Consider the following 21,314-nt stretch of genomic DNA (forward strand, 5'->3'; position numbering starts at 1 on the left):
AACACCCGTCGACCATGACCCTTTGCTTCCTGCCACTGAGCCAATTTTGGATCCAATTTGCCACTTTCCCTTGGATCCCATGGGCATTTACTTTTCTGACTAGCCTGCCATGTGGGACCTTGTCAAAAGCCTTGCTAAAATCCATGTAGACTACATCAAACATGATACCCTCATCAACCCTCCTTAAAAAATTCAATCAAGTTCGTCAGATACGGCCTTCCCTCGACCACTCCATGTTGACTGTCCTTGATTAACCCGTGCCTTTCTAAATGACGGTTTATACTGTCCCTCAGAATTGATTCCAATAATTTGCCCACCATCGAGGTTAGACTGACTGGCCTGTAATTACTAGGTCGATCCTTTTCTCCCTTTTTAAACAACGGTACAACGTTAGCAGTCCTCCAATCCTCCGGCACCATGCCTACAGCCAGAGAGGATTGTAAAATGATGGTCAGAGTCTCTGCTATTTCCTCCCTTCTTTTAACAGCCTGGGATACATTTCATCCGGGCCTGGCGATTTATCTACTTTCAAAGATGCTAAACCCTTAATACTTCCTCGCTCTCTGTGCTTATCCCATCCAATATTTCACATGCCTCTTCCTTAACCATGCTCGGAAAAGGGGCGGGGGGACATAGAAAGAGAATTATTGCAATACATATTTTCAAGGGACCTTGGGGAACAACAAGACATCTAAGTAAAAAGACCCCCGGTGGTTGGCAAGTCAAGTTAAATTAATGATGGGAGTTGATTTTGAAATACTGTAAATACAGTATATCACAGCTGAATTGTTATAAGGTGAAAGGAGACATGCCAGTGAGATCAGCAGACACAATAGTGGACTGCCTGCACCTGCTAATATGTCACTAACTATATCTGCAGGTTCCTACAACCAATCTGCACCTGAAGGATGGCATTGCCAGTGGCAGTTGAAGTTACCCTCTCCCTCAACATTTTTTGCCACCATCTTCTTCCAGGCTAGCATATGGATAATCTGCAGTATAAGAAAATTTTCACAAGGGTTCTCCCATTCATCCCCCGTAACTTTGGCAGAAGAGCCACAGGAACCCTGGAAAAATTCCAGAGACAGCGTTTATGCCATTCTTCTTAAGATTTGTGTGGATCTTCCACTGAAATTACAGTGGACTAGCAGGAGCGCTTTCACGGAATTTCACACACATATTAGACAGGTGACTAATGTATGAGTCAGCATGGCCAGCACTGTCATTTCCTTTCCCATTGAATCGGAACAGCTAGATGGTGCATCTACCTAATGTCACCTTACTATTGTATTTCCCAAAGTGGAGGGAACATTAAATCGCAACCATGTTGCTATCCTGCATGCAGTGAACTCACAAGCCAATAGATTGGGAGCCCAGTCCTGCACCATCAGACTGCCCCAAGTTATTTTAAGAGATGGGATTCATTTTCAGAATAATATGATCATAGTTTAAACTTTCAAATATCAAATCTTTTCAACAATCAGATATGAAGAAAAGTTTTATAACTGGCCAGCAGTAGTTTCTCTTTCATGTTTCCCCAGTGTGGGGAGGTCCTAATGATGATGCTCATGTGTTTCATAATGTGATTATGGAAGGAAAGGAGAAAATAACAGCACACAGAAATAGGAAGCATTTTTCATTCCGTAAAGTGAACCTTTAGAACTCCCCCTCTCATCGCAACCTACCAGAGGGAGGACATGAGGTGGGAATCAGCCTAAATCGAATATCCTAATATCCTTCATCAAATAATATAGCTGACTTAAAGAATTTGTGCCTCAGTTTTGAAATGACTAGGTTGGGCAGTTCAAGATTCTGAAATGCACTGCCTGAAAGGGTAGTGGAAGCAGATTCAATCATAACTTTCAAAAGGGAATTAGATAAATACTTGACGGGGAAAAAATTTACAGGGCTATGGGGAAAGAACAAGGGAATGGGACTAATTGAATAGCTCTTTCAAAGAGCCGGCAGAGGCACGATGGGCCGAATGGCTTCCTCCTGTGCTGTACCTAATATGATACAATGATTTAATGCACAGCTGTTTATCACATTGCATGTGCAGCACATTAAACATTAACCATGTGGATGTCCAGTGTAACAAGCGGTTTCAGTTAAGCAGAATGACCAAAATACAGCACGGATGATCAAACTGCCATCAAGTTGGATAGACGGACGGGTTGCACCTCAGCAGAGCTGGGATCAATGTCCTCGTGGGGAGGTTCACTAGTGTTGTGGGGGAGGGTTTAAACTAATTTGGCAGGGGATTGTGAACCAGGATGTAGTATTTGAAAGGAGAAACAAGGTGCACAAAGGATTGGGAGAGACAGATAGCACTAGAGTAAGAAATAGTACAGCATTAGGTGGGATCAGACTAAGAATACGAGAAGGCCTAAGATAGGTTTAGAGTGCATGTGTGTGAATGCATGAAGCGTGATAAATAAGGTTGGTGAGCTGTAGGCGCAAATAAGCACATGGGCATATGATATAGTGAAGGTAGCGGAGACCTGACTCAAAAAAGGGCAGGATTGGGTACTAAATATTCCTGGATACAAGGTGTTCAGGAAAGATAGGGAAGGAAGAAAAGGGGGGTGGGTGGTGGCAGTATTGATTAAGGAGAATATTGCAGTGCTGGAGAGAGAGGATGTCCTTAAGGGGTCAAAGACAGAATCTATTTGGATAAAATTAAAAAACAATAGAGGCGCCATTACACTACTGGGTGTATTCTATAGACCACCAACTAGTGAGAAGGATATGGAGGAGCAAATTTGCAGGGAAATTACAGAGAGCAAGAACTATAGAGTAGTGATAATGGGGGACTTCAACTATCCTAATATAGACTGGGACAGTAATAGTGTAAATGGCAAAGAGGGGGAGGAATTTCTGAGTGTTTTCAGGAGAACTTCCTTGATCAGTATGTTTCTGGCCCAACGAGGAAGGAGGCATTGCTGGATCTAGTTCTGGGAATGAAGTGGGTCAAGTGGAGCAAGTGTCAGTGTGGGAACATTTATGGAACAGTGATCATAGTATCATAAGGTTTAGATTAGTGTTGGAAAAGGACATGAAGCAATCTGGAGTAAAAATACTTAATTGGAGGAGGGCAATTTCATTGGGTTAAGAACGGATCTGGCCCGGGTAAATTGGAATCCAAGATTGGCAGGCATAACTGTAATCGAACAATGGGCGGCCTTTAAAGAGGAGATAGTTCAGGTACAGTCTAGGTATGTTCCCATGGGGGGGAAAGGTAGGGCAACCAAAGCCAGAGCTCCCGAGATGACGAAAGAGATAGCGAGTAAGATGAAACAGAAAAAGGGCGCGTATGACAGATGTCAGGTTGATGATACAAGTGAGAACCAGGCTGACTGTAGAAAATAGAGGAGAAGGGAAAAGGGAAGTAAGACAGCCAAAGAGAGAGTATGAGAATAGATTGGCGGCTAACATAAAAGGGAATCCAGAAGTCTTCTATAGGCATATAAATAGTAAACGGGTAATAAGAGGAGGGGTGGGGCCAATTGGGGACCAAAAAGGAGATCTACGCATAGAAGCAGAGGCCATGGCTGAGGTATTAAATGAGTACTTTGCATCTGTCTTTACCAAGGAAGAAGATGCTGCCAAAGTCACAGTAAAAGAGGAGGTAGTTGAGATACTGGATGGGCTAAAAATTGATAAAGAGGAGGTACTAGAAAGGCTGACTGTACTTAAAGTAGATGTCATCCGGTCCAGATGGGATGCATCCTAGGTTGCTGAGGGAAGTAAGGGTGGAAATTGCAGAGTGCAGGCCATAATCTTCCAATCCTCCTTAAATATGGGCATATTGCCAGAGGACTGTAGAATTGCAAATGTTACACCCTTGTTCAAAAAAGGGTGTCAGGATAAACCCAGCAACTAGAGGCCAGTCAGTTTAACCTCGGTGATGGGGAAGCTTTTAGAAACGATAATCCGGGACAAAATTAATAGACACTAGGACAAGTGTGGATTAATTAGGAAAGCCAGCACGGATTTGTCAAAGGCAAATCGTGTTTAACTAAGTTGATTGAGTTTTTTGATGAGGTACCAGAGAGGGTTGATGAGTGCAATGCGGTTGATGTGTGTATGGACTTTCAAAAGGTATTTGATAAAAGTGCCACATAATAGACTTGTCAGCAAAATTGAAGTCCATGGAATAAAAGGGGCAGTGGCAGCATGGATACGAAATTGGCTAAGTGACAGGAAACAGAGTAGTGGTGAACGGTTGTTTCTCGGACTGGAAGAAGGTATACAGTGGTGTTCCCCAAGGGTCAGTAGTGGGTCCACTGCTTTTTTTGATATATATTAATGACTTGGCCTTAGGTGTACAGGACACTATTTCCAAATTTGCAGAGGACACAAAACTTGCAAGTGCAGTAAACTGTGAGGAGGATAGTAATAGACTTCAAGAGGATATAGACAAGCTGGTGGGAATGGGCGGACACGTGGCAGATGAAATTCAATGCAGAGAAGTGCGATGTGATACATTTTGACAGGAAGTATGAGGAAAGGCAATATAAACTAAATGGTACAAGTCTAAAGGGGATGCAGGAACAGAGATACCTGGGGGTATATTTGCACAAATCTTTGAAGGTGGTAGGAAAGGTTGAGAAAGTGGTTAAAAAAGCATACGGGATCCTGGGCTTTATAAATGGAGGTATAGAGTACAAAAGCAAGGAAGTTATGTTGAACCTTTATAAAACACTGGTGCGGCCACAGCTGGAGTATTGTGTCCAATTCTGGGCACCGCACTTTAGGAAAGATGTGAAGGCCTTAGAGAGGGTGCAGAAAAGATTTACTAGAATGGTTCCAGGGATGAAGGACTTCAGTTACGTGGATAGACTGGAGAAGCTGGGGTTGCTCTCCCTAGAGCAGAGAAGGTTAAAAGGAGATTTGATAGATGTGTTCAAAATCATGAAGGATTTAGATATTGTAAATAAAGAGAAACTGTTCCCATTGGCGGTCGGGTCGAGAACCAGAGGACACAGATTTAAGGTGATTGGCAAAAGAACCAAAGACGACATGAGGAAAAGCTTTTTTATGCAGCGAGTAGTTATGATCTGGAATGCAGTGCCTGAAAGGGTGGTGGAAGCAGATTCAATCGTAGCTTTCAAATAGGAATTGGATAAATACTTGAAGGGAAAAAGTTTGCAGGCTATGGGGGAAGAGCGGGAGAATGGGACTAATTGGATTGTTCTTACAAAAGAGCTGGCACAGGCTCGATGGGCGAATGGCCTCCTTCTGTGCTGTAACCATTCTATGATTCTGAATAAATCGAAAGCAAAATACTGCGGATGCTGGAAATCTGAAACAAGAACAGAAAATGCTGGAAATACTCAGCAAGTCAGGCAGCATCTGTGGAGAAAGAAAAATTGTTACATTTCAGGTCGAAGACCTGCGAAAGCTCCTCGACCTGAAACGTTAACTCTTTCTTTCTCTACAGAAGCTGCCTGACTTGCTGAGTATTTCATGCATTTTCTGTTTTTATGCCATCAAGTAAAGATGTAGAATGACAATCATCTCCTGAGGGAGTTGAAAACCAGTAGTTAAACCTGTTGAGGCTGATGGACAGAAGCAATGCAGACTTACACTGCTCCCCCTTCTCTCCGCAGCCATCAGGAGCCATGAAAGTAATTGAGCTGGCCCTTAGAAGATTCAAGCATATCTGTCAACCCTTGACTGCTCCATTCATGTCGTGCCTCTTCAAATCAAGCTTCCGACTCCCGCTCCATAGAGCTTGTAATTTGCTACTTTTGTGCATGCACGACATCTGCACACGTGCAGAAACAGCAAATTACAAATGTTATGGAGCGGGAGTCAGTTGGAAAGGGGTTCAAAAAAGTGTGCTGATTGCTCCAAAAGCAAGTGGCTGACAAATATACTGAGAAACACCTTTATGATTGGACCCTTGAGATTTCCCAAACTCAGTTGGACCTGAATGCTGCTGCCAAATTATCTGACCCCCCCCTCCCCCAGTGAATGTGCTTCCCAATGTAAGCTTAACAGTACCAACAACCTCAATGTGTCAATGTGTTCTCTTTTAAGTACCATTTAACAAAACTGTAGCACAGATTCACAAATTGTATGTGTGTATAAAGAGTTCACACAGTAGTGGCCAGTGTGAGTGAAGAGCATTAAATCTGCTTGTACTAATTGGACTTGATGTATAGACTAAATTCTCTGATTGCCTCAGGAGTGTTGAGGAGCTTTGCTCTTGTGCAGGCATATTTTACTGTGTGTGTGTCTGTACATTAACAGCGGTTCTCTAAATTTCAGAGGAAACCAGAGTCTTCATTATGCAATATAACCTGGCCAAATGTACATTCATTGTGCAAATAAAAGAACAAAAGTCTGAATGCTGAAAATCTAAAGCACAAACAAAAGATGGTTCAAATAGTAACATGGATCTCGGTGGAGGCATTCCAACTGAATCAAAGCGAAATTCAGTGGCTTCATACCATGATTTACACATTACATTTATTGTGGCCATAAATTTGGTGCAAAAATTACAACATAATACAAATTTTACAACATAACAAAAATTACAACATAATACAAATTTTCGAGGATTTCATTTCACATCGTTCACCTGACGAAGGGGGAAGCCTCCGAAAGCTTGTGAATTTAAAATAAAATTGCTGGACTATAACTTGGTGTTGTAAAATTGTTTACAAACATAATACAAGACTGTTTGCCCCCCAAAATAAAAGTTCTATGGCATTTGTTATATATTAGAGGGCACAAAAGAAAAAGATAATTTCTTATAGCTGAATGGCAGTTAAAAGAAACAGCACTGATGCCTTTCTTCACCTGCTAGAAATATAACGGCAGGGCCATAAAATCAGGGTTGTGATCAGCACGAGGTCATTCCAAAAGAGACCAATCCCTCATTAACTGTGTCTGGCGATAACTCCTATAGTGCAAAACATCTACGGTATCTGAGAAAGAATTTATGAGTGTTCGAAGTGTAAAGCACATTTAATCAATCTTGCCATTGAAATTTCTACCCAACAGTCTTCTCATTAAAATCCACCCCAGACTGCTGCACAGATCAGTGTTTGCCTTTACAGTTCAAATTAAACGAACTGTTGCCAGCAAACGAAGAAAGATCCCATACTGGAAGAAAGAGAATAATTGTGTGCTGATTAATTTATTAATGTCCATTACTGTAGTGAAGCTTCAAAAACTAATTTGCATGGCCTTCAGTACTAGTACTTCCCAATCATCTAAATTACAATCTGCAGACATGTCTTGTACACTCCCTGTGATTTGTATAGTGTTTTGAGTATTTTTTTGAAGTTAATTTAATTACACTGGAATTAATTTGTCATAAACAGATTTACAGTACTTCTTAACATTACTTTTCGTCTTCAGAGCTGAACCACATGAAACAATTGATCCCCTTGTACTTCATTGCAATTTTAATGAGCCTTTACAGCTGCAGCATCCCAGTTGGTACCACAGCTTGCGATCCTTTGCATGCGTCAGGCACCTGGCTCCACCAAAAATAAATATCTTTGGTGTTCAAATTCGAGAGGTTTCATTCAGGCAAAGCCTTATTAGGTGCTACGTTGCAATATTAACATTGACACTCTCTATTGAGTACTCTAGGTTTGGCATGGTGATGTGTAGCTTTAGGGAGTTAATCAATTTATACCTGCTTCTATGTAGATTGCCTGGGGTGATACAAATACGGAAAAAGGATTTGAAAATTTTTTATTTTTTATTTTGTTAAAGTAATGCAGATTATTGTGTGATATGATAGAAGTGTTCAAAATTCTGAAAGGGTGGGACATGGCAGATAGAAACAGACTGTTTTCCAGTAGTTGAGGGGTCTAGAATGAGGGGCCATCGATAGAAGGCTTAGTCAGAGAGCAACTGATGCTTCTTCACACAGAGAGTTGTGAGACTGTAGAATTCACTTCCAGGGTTAAGATTAGATTGGATAGGTAGATTAAGGAAAATGGAATGATGGGATATGGAGACAGGGCAGGTTCCACATGTATGCTGATGATACCCAGCTCTACCTCACCACCACCTTTCTCAAAGCCTCCACTGCTTCTGATTTGCCATGCTGCTTGTCTGACATCCAGTATTGGATGAGCAGAAATTTCCTCCACTTAAATACTGGGAAGACCGAAGCCATTGTTCGGTTCACGCCACAAACTCTGTTCCCGAGCCACTGACTCCATTATTCTCCCTGGCCACTTTCTGAGGCTGAACCGGACCGTTTGCAACCTTGGCATCTTATTTAACTCTGAGCTGAGCTTCCGGCCCCATATCCTCTCCATCACCAAGACCACCTACTTCCACCTCCGTAACATTGTCAATCTCTGACCCTGTCTCAGCTCATCTGCTGAAACTCTTATTCATGCTGTTGTTACCTCTAGACTTGACTATTCCAATGCTCTACTGGCCGGCCTCCCACCTTGCACCATCTGTAAACTTGAGCTCATGCAAAATTCTGCTGTCTGTATCCTGACTCGCACCAAGCCCCTTTCACCCATCGCCCCTGTGCTCGCTGACCTACCCTGGCTCCCAGTCTGGCAACGCCTCAATTTTAAAATTCTAATCCTTGTTTTCAAATCCTTCCTGGCCTCGCTCCTCCCTTTCTCTGTAACCTCCTCTAGCCCTACAACCCTCCAAGATCTCTGCGCTCCTCCAATTCTGGGCTCTTGCGCATCCCTGATTTTATTCGCTCCACCATTGGCGGCCATGCCTTCAGCTGCCTAGGCCCTGAGCTCTAGAATTTCCTCCCTAAACCTCTCTGCCTCTCTACCTACCTCTCTCTCCTCCTTTAAGATGTTCCTGAAAACCTACCTCTTTGACCAAGCTTTTGGTCACCAGTCCTAATATCTCCTCAAGTGTCTCTCCTTAAGTCAAATTTTGTTTGATAACGCTCTTGTGATGCACCTTGGGATGTTTTACTACATTAAAGGTGCTATATAAATGCAAGTTGTTGTTGTAGAAATCAGTGCACTCTCACAGTGATGCTTCATAATCACCATGCAATTTATTCATATCATTGGGATGTTGCTTATGCATTATATCATTATATGCATCATCTCAATAAATTAAGATGCCATTTTGAGATTTGTTTAAATTGGTTTAATTTGGTGATGGGGTGGGAAAGTAGGATTTCTTTCATTGCTGAGAGATTGGTACAATAATTGGAAAAATTAATTCAGACCAATCTCACTAGTAATAGATGAGTGGACCATCATGTATTGGAGAAACATGTCAAGCTTTGTAATTGAGTTCAAATGTCTGTTCAAATAACTCAGAATTTATGAGCAATGGGCAAAGAAGAATGGAAAACCACAGACAAGAACCAAGATAACTCTTGACTACTGGTGCAGGTGGATGGGAATGAATTCATGCTGGTCCACCTAGGCCTGAGTAAGATAACATCAATGGTCTAGGAAAGCTGGCTGAAATAGCATTCATCGGTGCATAAGCCATAAAGGAATTGAGTTGTCTTTAAGATAGGAGATAGGAACTGAATTGGTACTGTGCTAGAAAGTTGGGCAGGTTCACAATACTTCAGGATGCTATTGATGATTGTTGAGGCAACTTGAATCATTGATGGAATCTGGGGGGATAGTCTGGTCATTGGGAAGTGGAAATCTTCCCAATCAGTCCTAGATGGATGACTAATCAGCCACTTACAAGTGCCGTGTGCTGGTAAGCTATATCCGTTGTTGCTAGTTAATCTCCAGTAGTACTCCTATGTACAGTTGGAGGTCCATAAGCCTGACCATTTGCTAACCTGTCCCTAAGTTCTCAGCTTACGTAAGGGAATTGTGTCCCTTTGTGGAGAGATTGTGCAATCCTCTCAGACAGATAGAAATTCTGCTTACGTGAATTAATCAGTAGCTTTATTCGGAGAGTGTTAAGCATGGTGACAGGTGTCCACAGATCAGTTAACGAAACAAAATCTTCAAATTTGATATGAGATTTTGTGTCATTTTCCTTTAAAACGGGCACATATCAGTTAATATTCTGTTCTTGAGTCATAACTTGTCACTTCAATAAATATAGGCCCTGAATTTCCGTGGCCGTTGTCTCGATCTCCCCCATATCAGTGGAAGGTTGGCAGAGAAATGGTATAAGGTATTAAGGGATATGGGCCAAAGGCAGGTATATGGAGTTAGACCACAGATCAGCCATGACCTTATCAAATGGTGGAGCGGGCCCGAGGAGCTGAATGGCCTACTCCTGTTCCTATGTTCACCAGAGTTGCGGTGGGAGATCAAGATAACATCTGTGGAAATTTAGAGCCATGGACTTTATGTCACCTTACTGTTGGTAAGATTAGCAGTTTTCAGGTTAAATCAATAAAACCTGGTCAAATTCTTGTTGAAAAATTTTGAAATTGGTATTTATCCGTTAACACTGAAAAAACAAAATAAAATCCACTTCAGAATAAAAGTTAATTATTCATCTCTGAAACAGCATTTAGTTCCTTTTCCCTGTTCTCTAATCAACTGAGGTTTTAAAGTGTGCTTCCTTGCCCAAGGCTGTACAGTGTGACACTGGTATCCAAGGTTTCCAGTTTTCAATTTTTGTTTTTAAAAAAATGTTACCAAATTTAGTTCAAACAAAAACTTATTTAAAAAAAACAGAAACTAGAAACCCTAACTATTGGTCCCTTTCAACGCTAGACAGAATGGAAACTGTATCCATGACCCCAATAGTCACACAATTTTTGTTTTAAAAGTGCACTTAAAAAATTCTGAAGAAAGATATATCAGGAAAGGTTTATTGACAAATACTGTAACCAGAAAGGGAGCATTGATTTTGTTTCATGGTTTATTTGTAGGAGTGAATCTGAGTCAGAGATAAATTAGGTGTATGGGAAAACACATTTTGTTCCAAATCCTGGCAATAATACAGTGCTTTTGGATCACATTACTTCTTATGAGTCCAAGCATTAGGTCTATATAGGAGTGCTGGCCTTCCTGTTGGGTAAAGGCATGTTTCTGATTGTGGAAATGAATTGGTACTATATCCTCAAATGATCATCTTATTTTGTTCATAACACAGCAATGGTTCTGCTCCCAAAGGAGTTGCTAATGGGTTCAACTCGTTCTCTTTTTTTAACATTGTGAGGGAATCTCACAGATCTTTTTTATTTATCAGGGTTCCAATACCCCTTAGCAACATGCCCATGTTTTGCTGATTTTTTTTTATCTTGTGAAACTAAAGCTATTGAACTTTCTGAACTCCAGAACGTAAAAGGGAACTTGGAGAAGCTCTCGGGCCGAGTAGAGGCAGTTTACAGCAAGAAACCCGCGGCTCTTCGGGATGCCTCATATACGGATGCTGAGCATATACAGGATGCAGTGGCCCGGCTCGATGCCAAATGGGAAAAAGTAAACAAGATGTGCTCTGATCGACAAATGTAAGTACCTATTTCTGACCAGAGTTTTAATCATTGTACAACTTGGGCATCGGGTCGCCGGGAGGGGGATCTATGGCCTTGAAATTATGCTGAGATACTGATGTACAAATACTTAATACATTTGTCTGAAATTTTTCTCTCTGCTATTTTAATGGGTTGACACCTCTGCTAAAGTCAGAGGAGGAATTTCAGAGGAACGCCTGAAGCATTCTTACATCAGTACCCCACAGAGTAATTTCAGAGCTAATGAGGCTTAATTACTTCTGATAGTGCACTGGCTAAGATAGTCATGTGAAATCCCTTTGTGCACTATTTTGGTGCACAGTTAATGACTGTGCTGAAATAGCACACAAGGGAATTTTACTTGATTCCATTAACCATGGTGCTACTGGAGAAAGTTAAAGCCACTCATGCCTTCAGCTCAGTCCTATTTTTTAAAAAAATGTTTTGATTATCTCAGAAAACTTGATGTAAGTAAACTAGTACTACTGGGTTGCAGGGAAATACAGTTCAGACTATTGGGTTTACTTTCAGAAGGAGCTCTTCATGTTTCCTTTCTTCCTGATACAGAAAAAAATGTAACACTTTCTCCTCTCCCCTCCCTTGCCAACAACAAAAAGCAGAATTATATAAGAAGTGACATTTGGATTTAGCTAGCAGCCTGAAAGTTACAGCCACAGCACTGCCAACTTCAAAAGCCCAAAAATCATACGATGGGTGTAAAAAATGTGTGTAGTAAGTATCACTAGATTTATAGGCAATAAAGAAACAATTGAGGACAATGATATTTTTATGGAGAGGTCCAATAAAGATTTATTTTACTACTTGCAATCTGCAAACTGTCCACTTGCAGCATTTGGTTTAGACTCTGGTTCCTTGTTTATTTTGTGTCGTTTTCTAAATCTACTCAATGTAGGCAAGTGATTTGCTACTCTCAGAAACTGGTACTTTCACTGCCTTTGAGATTTTTTAATGCAAAACTGTAGCACTTGGACAGCAAGTTTTGTGCTGCATACAGCAACCGTAGAAATTCATGGAATAACAAATCATTTACCTTCATTTTTGGCCACTTCACAGACTTATTATGAAAATGGAACCACCCTATCGTGTATACATTAACCTTTTAACTCATTTCTAATTCTACTTTAGAACTACAAAACTGCACTCCCGATAGCTTAGTAGCTAAATGCACAGTTGTGGTACTGAACCATAATGATCGGCACCACTGTCCTGTAGGCATTCTTCTTTACCATAGAAGAAAAATCATGTATTATGCACCAAGGTCTCATCTCTGTCCAGACACATGGAGAAATACAGTGGAGGTAAAATAAGTCAGGGTTCTTGCTTCTAATTGTTCTTCAGTGATCTCCTGCTGGGAAGTGCACGTGAGGTCATCAGACGAGGACAGCATCTGTGGTGCTCCCCATGACTGAATAGCTACTAACACTCACTGTCTAGGCGAATGGCTGCTTGAGTGAGTTACTGGTGGGCTGTCTGTGGAACTGCACATCAACACGAGGATTGGAGAAAATTGTCTTTCCTTCCTATTACAGTGGTGACATCACAGCCATTTCTCAAAGTGCTCAGTGTGATTTCAGAACCATTTTCCAAACCATCTTCATTTTCCTGAGGCTGCAGTAGATTTTATAAGAAAATTCTAGATGATAAGCGAGTAGGAGTTGTAATTTAACCTCAGGGTTCAGGTGAAGCACATAAATCACTTGTGCTTTGCATTCACAGCTTATGATGTCATCTGACTCTGAGGAAATTACAATGTTAATACTGCCGACCATCCATAATTCAATGTATCACATGAACAATTACACTCAAGTAGAATAACTTATATAAAATAATGACATTGTTGCAGAAGTATTCAACTTGTGGCTATATATTTAACTACAGTCTCCCTAATTTTACTTCAAGACCCATGTAATGTTCTGTAGTTAATGCCATAACCTTCAATAGCAATCCAACACGTTCTAGGAAACAAAAACAAAACTGTCTTACGCAAATAGATGCTAATGTTCCCCAGAACTACAGTAAGTACCAAAATACAGAGTGTGATCCAATCCTACTATTATTGACTGAAGTGGTGCTTTTGTGTTTTATGTCCTCATGATATTTCATTTGGTCTGGAAAGAAGATTTGCATCATAATATTTCAGTTTTTTCAGTCCATTGCCTGTTAATTTAAATTTAGCTATCAGGAATTACTTTTCACTGTCCTATAGGCATTCTTCTTTACTATAGGATAAAAATCATGTATTATGAACTAAGGTCTCATCTCTGTCCAAACACATGGAGAAATACACTGTAGGTCAAGCATACTGTGTATGGGTACTGATTAATGGCTAATGCCTCATACAATGTAGTTATACAGAGAAGTGCTGCAGGGAACCCGCAATACTCTGTAAACAGTACTGGCTGCTTATTTGCACTGCACATGCTCCACCTATGGTAAATTTTGTGTTCATTAATATGAGGCATCTCAGTGCTAAAAATTTTACACGGTAAAGTGCCCCCTACTGTGCCCCAGCAACGTGCCTTAACTTCAGTCTCAGTGGATTAACCCCCTCCTACACCAGTGCAACAGTTCCACTTCCTGGACCGCCCAATCTTGCAACTTTTACGAATTACTAATTCAGTGCTCCTTTAGGGATTGTTTTATTCTGTGGAGTTTTGCCCACTCAGTGTAAACTGAGACTGTCTAAGCTCATTTCACATCGGAGGGATCCTATACCTACAGCTTGTTGAGAAATAAAGAGAGAGGAAACTTTAATCTCATCAGCATGGATTAGATTCACACCTGGCTCTCGGAAGTAGAAGAACAATACCACAATATAAGACAAGAGTGGTAGCACTCTCATCTTTGAGTCAGAAAGTTGTGGGTTCAAGTCCCACTCCAGAGACTTGAGCAAAAAATCTAGGCTGACACTCCAGTGCAGTACTGAAGGAGTGCTGCACTGTTGGAGCTGCCGTCTTCCGGATGAGACATTAAAGCGAGGCTCTGTCTGCCTTCTCAGGTGGACATAAAAGATCCCGTGACACTACTTTGAAGAAGAGCAGGGTAGTTCTACCCGGCCAATATTTATCCCTCAACCAACCTCACTAAAACAGATTATTTGGTTGTTATCACATTGTTGATTGTGGGACCTTGCTGTCCGTAAATTGGCTGCCACTTTCTCTACATTACAACAGTGACTACACTTCAAAAGTACTTAATGGTAAAGCGCTTTGAGAAGTCCCAAGGTCATGAATGGTGCTATATAAATGCATGTTTTTCTTTTTTTTTCCCACACAGTTTGCTCTTGACTCAGTTCAGTTGATATTTCTCAATAAGTTGAAATATTAAGAAATGTTGTTACTGTGTGTGTAAATTAGGAGTGATCTAGTTTTCCACACAAATTTCCAGAAACTAAAGATAATTTCCTCAAACTAAACAACTGCACTCCTACCCATTGCTAATAGCCTATGTTTTTATTATTACAATGATTACATGCAGGATTTAAGAGCTTTTACGGAGCTTATTCAGAGGGAAGGCATTCTGAATACTCACAGAAAATAATCAATTTGTGTACCTGTGGAGAGGAACCATTGCTTTCTTAATATATAAAGAGACTTCTAAAGGACAAAATGGACAACGACAAATGCACAGCAGAACATGCAAGCCTAGATTTTTCAGTCGAGGGGTACCACCTGATTTTCATGTACAAGGTGGTTGTAACAGATTGCAAAATGGAAAAGATCTCAGCTCACTTTGCACATCACATACATTTCCAGTGGGTGAATTGATGAGTGGAGGAATGCCATTTAGACAGCTACGCAATTTCCCGATGTCCATGTACATAAACACTGAGTCATCTATATGCCCATATAAAATGAGTGCCCAACTATATATGGAAGTTCATTTAAAAGGGAAATAAGAAGATGATTATTCAAATTTGCACAGCATTTCTCAACCATTTTCTTGCTTTATTTTCTTTTTCTGCTGTTGTCACTTAAGTGTTTAGGAACATTTGTCCCAGTTGTGTTCCAGTCTCTCCTCCGCCACCCCCCCCCCATCCCAACAACTGCAATAATACCACATTGGGTTTCTCCTGGGAAGCCCCCTATAGCTGAAGATGATCAAAGGAGTGATGCTGTGCAGATCAGGTCGTACCAACATGTTGGTGGCCCCACACCTGAATCTACAGGAAAAAGTGCACGTGCCTCCATTCATCAGAGGAGCATTCCTTGAAGAGGTTTTAATTTACAAGGACTGCTCTGACAGAGTTATGCCACACGTTGCACATTGACCTGCAGCTAAACTGCTTCACAGACATGACTTGCAGTACGTGTCAAGGTCGCAACTATGCCGTATCTCATTTTTATGCTTCAGGTTCACACCAGACCACCTCTGGGTGTATTAGCAACATAAGCCAAACAGGTGACCATAAATGTATGTATAAAGCAAGTGACCAATGTCCTGTACAGCAATTTCATCTCCTTCCCCATGGACTGTCAACAGCAGCATGAGTTGACTATGCAATTTTACAGAATGGCAGTATTCCCAAAAGTGTTTGGATTATAGGCTGCACCCACGTTGGCCCTACATGTTCCCTTGTACAATGCCACTACCTACAGGAATAGGAAAGGATTGCACTCTCTGAATGTACAGCTTGTTTGCATCTATCAGCACTGCATTGTGCAAGTCAATGCTTGCTTCTGTGGCATCTGTCACAATGTCTTAACTTTAAGGCAGTTCTAGTGTCCCATCAGTATGTGCCCCTGAAAGGCAAGTCTCATAGTGGGTCCTGGCTAATCAAGATATCCTCTGCAACCATGCTCTCATGGCACTTGTGCAATATTGCAGAACACCAGTTGAACACATGTATAATGGGGTGTATAATAGGGTGCATGCATCCACCCACCCAAGTAATCATCAAACAGATCATTGGAATGTTGAAGCAGCAGATCAGGTGTCTGGATAGATCTGGGGCATCCTGCAATACAGCTCAGCTAAGATTTCAAAGATTTCCCTGCAAGGAGGCATCATCATTGAGGCCGCAGAGGGGAAACACCACAGGGTCATCAAGGGGACCACAAAAAGGAACCTGAAGTAGCTGCAAAGCAGAACCTGATGCCAGCTGCAAGAACCATTTGGCAAACTCTCATATAGGCCACTTTCTCTTAACTTTCAAATGTAGCCACTGCAGTAAAAGTCCTTTCTGCGTCTTCCGGTTTCCTTCACTTACAGTTCCTTACATTTCTGACGTAGGTGCGAACGCCTAGTGTTTGCTTCTATGATGATTTCCCTTAGTGCCCATGTGTGATGAATATGTTCTTAACCCCAATGTTGTGCATTCTTCTAGGTGCTACCTGAGTGGCTGGCAGCTGTGCATGCAGCTGAGCCTATTGGGATTGAGGCAGCCCTCAGCCCTCAGCACCCAGCAGCTGAGTCCTCCAATTGACCTGCTGCAGTCTGCACCGCTTCTGCTGTGTCCAGGGCACCCTGGCCCTGCATGCTTTCTGGTACATGTGTGGGCATGAGAATACATTGGTGGAAGGATGCGGATATTTTAAAGTCCTGAGAGCCAATGTCATCATCTGTACCCATTTCAGTATGGCATGCTGCTAGGCCATGCTTCATCTTGGCCAATGAATGAAGTAACAGCAAACCTAATGGTACCAATGAGATCAGTGAAGCACTCATGGGTTTCTCTTTTCTCCGTTCTCATTTCTTAAAGCTGAAAAAGATTCCTCTGTGGAATCCCATGCTTCAGTAGCAGCAGCCTGAGTTTCTATGGAAGAAGCACTAACTGCTATTAGTTCCTGTTGCAAGGGGGGCTCCACTGCAACTATCTGTGGAGTTGCAGTTCCATGGTGGACTGCAGTGTTGCAGAACAGTTGTGCAAGGCTGCACATGTGACCAGTGGACTTTTCCACCCGAGCTGCCATCTGCAGCACATGGCTTGGCACAGCCCCAATGACTGCGCTTAATGCTGAGGAAGCATCTTTTTTAAAGTGGGCCCCTTGAGATCCAGATTTCCAAGTTCATGAGCTGAGGTCCTGGAGAGCAGGTTTCTCCTCTGCCATTACCAGCTGCTCCTGCACACTTGTGCTGTGTGTCGACCTGTGCATTCTTCTATGGCTCACAGTACCAGTTAGTCACTATTGTTTGTCTTATTATTTTCAGTTTATCGTCACCTTTCAGTGTCTGTTTAAGGTTGCAGGGTATCATCAGAGGTAACATTAGGATTGTGGCATACTTTCTGACTGTTGCACGAGAGAAAAGACAAATGGCTTGATAAAGACCTGAAAGAGGATCTAAATGACGAGGCAAGCTGTACATCCCTTTCTTAGGTTCTTGGAACAATATCAGACTTTTCATTATCTACAGCTCTGTCTTTATTTTTACACACAACCTGGATACTTAATCATGTCTCACTCTGCCTTCCTCCCACCACCACCACCTTGAAGAATTTACTCAAAATTAATCGTGCCACTACAGTGATTTCTGAATCGATTGTGGCATTTATTGGAGTCAGGTTTAGTTTCTTAAGCCTCTGACTGATGGAGATCTGCCTAGATGTACACACCTCATCTTGCAGTGAAATGCAGAGATTTAAACTGTGCACAGATTCAATTACGTCTATCTTACACATACGCACCAACCTGAACTTGGAAAAGCTGATGAGAAGCTCAAAAAATTTGACACTGTCCCAAAAAAGCTGATCATTCAAAAAGGACGTAATACTGAAAAACGGCTCTGAACAACTGCCTATGACCAAGGCCACTCTTTAAAGTTGACCGAATAAGTTAAATTCTAATTTTATTATGTTGGATTTAAGGATTTTTATTAATGTTTTGGAATTGCAATCGACAATTCAGTTTGTTTATTTTGTGAAAACTGAAACCCAATGGCCTCACCTATGACATAAGAGAAGTGGTTACAGTGGAAGTACAGTGAGACATGTCTTAAGTTACAGCTGTACCAATATTCTATCAGTGGTATTATAGGAAAACAACTGAAGAACACAAAAGTGTAGTTTTTGTAGTGGTGAATTTAGACATTTCTGAATGAGAATGTGAGCACTGTGGATGCAAAATTTATCTCCGAGGTCCTTCTGGGGCATGAGGCCCTGCATATTTTTGACACTTTTTGGTACATTTTCCAGCATTGTGCTGTGTGGTATAAGTCTACTTTTGAAGTCTAAGATGAGAGTGAATGGCTCACAATAGATTCCCCAGGTGACTCTGCCAACACGGTACCATCTGCAAACAGGAGCACATTTCAGAAATGCCAGAGTCTCCACCTTGGCTCAGTGGTAGCACTCTCACCTCTGAGTCAGAAGGTCATGGGTTCAATCCCTACTCCAGAGACTTGAGCACATAATCTAATCTTACACTTCAGTGCTGCATTGTCAGAGATGCTGTCTTTCAAATGAGATGTAAAACTGATGTATGCCCCAATTGCGTGGATGTAAAAGATCCTATGGCACTGTTCAAAGAACAGCAAGGGAGTCCTGGCCAAAATTTATCCCTCAACCACTATCACTAAAACAGATCATCTGGTCATTTATATCATTTCTTATTGTGGGAACTTGCTGTGCATAACATTGGCTGCCACATTTCCCTACATTACAAGGGTGATTACTCTACAAAAGTACTTCATTGGCTGTAAAGCGCTTTAGGTGTGCTGGGGTCATGAAAGGTGTTACATAAATGAAAGAGCTCTCTTTCTTTTAATGAGATAGATGCCTGTGTCTGAGGTTTTACTTATGACAAGTGCTTCATTTCAATCATGTCACTCTGGACGTTGCCAAGTAGAGGCCAGACATTTTCTCACAGGGAGGAAAGAAAATTTAGGATCAATAGTTCTATTGAACGATTATATTTTATTTGGGCCCTTTCATCATAAGATCCATGGAAGCTCACTGCATACATAAAATTATGATGTGGAGATGCCGGTGATGGACTTGGGTGGACAAATGTAAGGAATCTTACAACACCAGGTTATAGTCCAACAAATTTATTTTAAAATCACAAGCTTTCGGAGATTATCCCCTTCGTCAGATGAATGAGTGAAAAGGTTCTCAAATCGCATATCTTATACTATGTTGGGACAGCATCACACCAATCAAAAGGTGTCGTTGTTATTCAAACAGGCCAGTCACGGAGAACAGCACGTCCCAGTACACTGGATATACATTGTGTCGATTACACAGGCAGGCAGAAAGACACTCAAAATGGCAGAGAGAGAGAGAGAGAGAGAGAATATTAAAAAACATATAATTTTTTCCCCCCTTTTTGCTGGTGGGGTTACGTGTAGCGTGACATGAACCCAAGATCCCGGTTGAGGCCGTCCTCATGGGTGCGGAACTTGGCTAAGTTCCGCACCCATGAGGACGGCCTCAACCGGGATCTTGGGTTCATGTCACGCTACACGTAACCCCACCAGCAAAAAGGGGGAAAAAAATTATATGTTTTTTAATATTCTCTCTCTCTCTCTCTCTCTCTCTCTCTGCCATTTTGAGTTTCTTTCTGCCTGCCTGTGTAATCGACACAATGTATATCCAGTGTACTGGGACGTGCTGTTCTCCGTGACTGGCCTGTTTGAATAACAACGACACCTTTTGATTGGTGTGATGCTGTCCCAACATAGTATAAGATATGCGATTTGAGAACCTTTACACTGATTCATCTGACGAAGGGGATAATCTCCGAAAGCTTGTGATTTTAAAATAAATTTGTTGGACTATAACCTGGTGCTGTAAGATTCCTTACATAAAATTAGGCCATGAAATCCCACAAGCTAGGATAACCCTACTTCCTAACCACATTCTCTTGCCTTTTTTTTTTACTGAAGAGCAAAAAAGGAAAGAACACTTGATTCCAGGACTGTCAACATCTCACAGATAGGCAGGCCATCGGTGGAGGCCTGAGGTACAGGGAACAGTAAATCTGCTGAGGACTAATTTGGTATATTGCAAATGAGAACCACTAACTTACAGTGAGAGGTCAACGTTGATTTAAAAAAATACCCTTAAGGATGGCTTCATGATCAGAACCAGCATTATTATTAAATTCACACCTTACAGTTAGCATAGATTGATATTTTCTGATCCTGTTAACATTTTATTATTTTTCAATTGCTACACTTTTGAGTGCAGAATTTTGATTAAAAGGAGATTCCGTGAATTAGATGCTACATATTTTCATTCTTATTCAGAAATGTTAGTTTCTTATGCTATCATATAATTTTATAAAATTATCAGAATGGAAAATATATACTATTATTTTTGGAATGGATTAATGCCAGGCCTAATTTTACCTGGGCTGTGAATCTTGAAGGGTCTTATTGTGACAAGTATTTTGCAATATGAATGGAAATGATGGATGTTTTAGATGCCTTGAAAAATCCAATCTGTACAAACTCAGCGCTTCTCATATTTTTCATTCACTGGTTATCATGCCCTATTTTAAGACTTTTCCCTTACTGCCGAATTGTTTTCAGACTTTTGCATGTGCTGCAGAATTTTGCAAAATTGTAATTTTTGAAATTAAGTGCAGCCATCACATTCATATAATGAGAAGAGTGTAATCCTGCTTTGTTCTGGATTGACATCCAGTTCAGATGTTATTATCTTATGATCTTAGGCACATTTGCTTTTATTCTCTCCATCTCCCCCTTACCTGCCCAATTAATGATTTTGAAAACTCACAAAAATGCAAAAACTGCACTTCCTCTTCCTGAGACAAAATGGAAAGCTTTTTTCCCCCCCCCATAATTCTGAGAACTCGCCTGACCTGCCTCTTTCCTGTAGCACAATAATACCTTCAGAACACAAGTTATATTTTGAAAGTAAATGCGAAGCTTTTGGAAGTAGATGCCGATGGTTCTGGTATGCACACATGCCATTATTATGTTT

General features: G+C 41.2%; 1 protein-coding gene across 13 annotated transcripts in view; it reads left to right on the plus strand.

Annotated features, from left to right (window-relative positions):
- Positions 1–21,314, plus strand: part of dmd (dystrophin) — a 1,591,310-nt gene that overhangs the window by 888,403 nt on the left and 681,593 nt on the right. For all 13 annotated transcript variants that reach the window (XM_067992781.1, XM_067992785.1, XM_067992782.1 and 10 more), the window contains one exon: positions 11,232–11,404. In XM_067992781.1, coding sequence (XP_067848882.1) covers positions 11,232–11,404 — 173 coding nt within the window. The remainder of the gene's footprint in view (positions 1–11,231; positions 11,405–21,314) is intronic.

The sequence above is a fragment of the Heptranchias perlo genome, chromosome 11, assembly GCF_035084215.1.
Source record: "Heptranchias perlo isolate sHepPer1 chromosome 11, sHepPer1.hap1, whole genome shotgun sequence".
Classification (NCBI taxonomy): Eukaryota; Metazoa; Chordata; class Chondrichthyes; order Hexanchiformes; family Hexanchidae; genus Heptranchias; species Heptranchias perlo.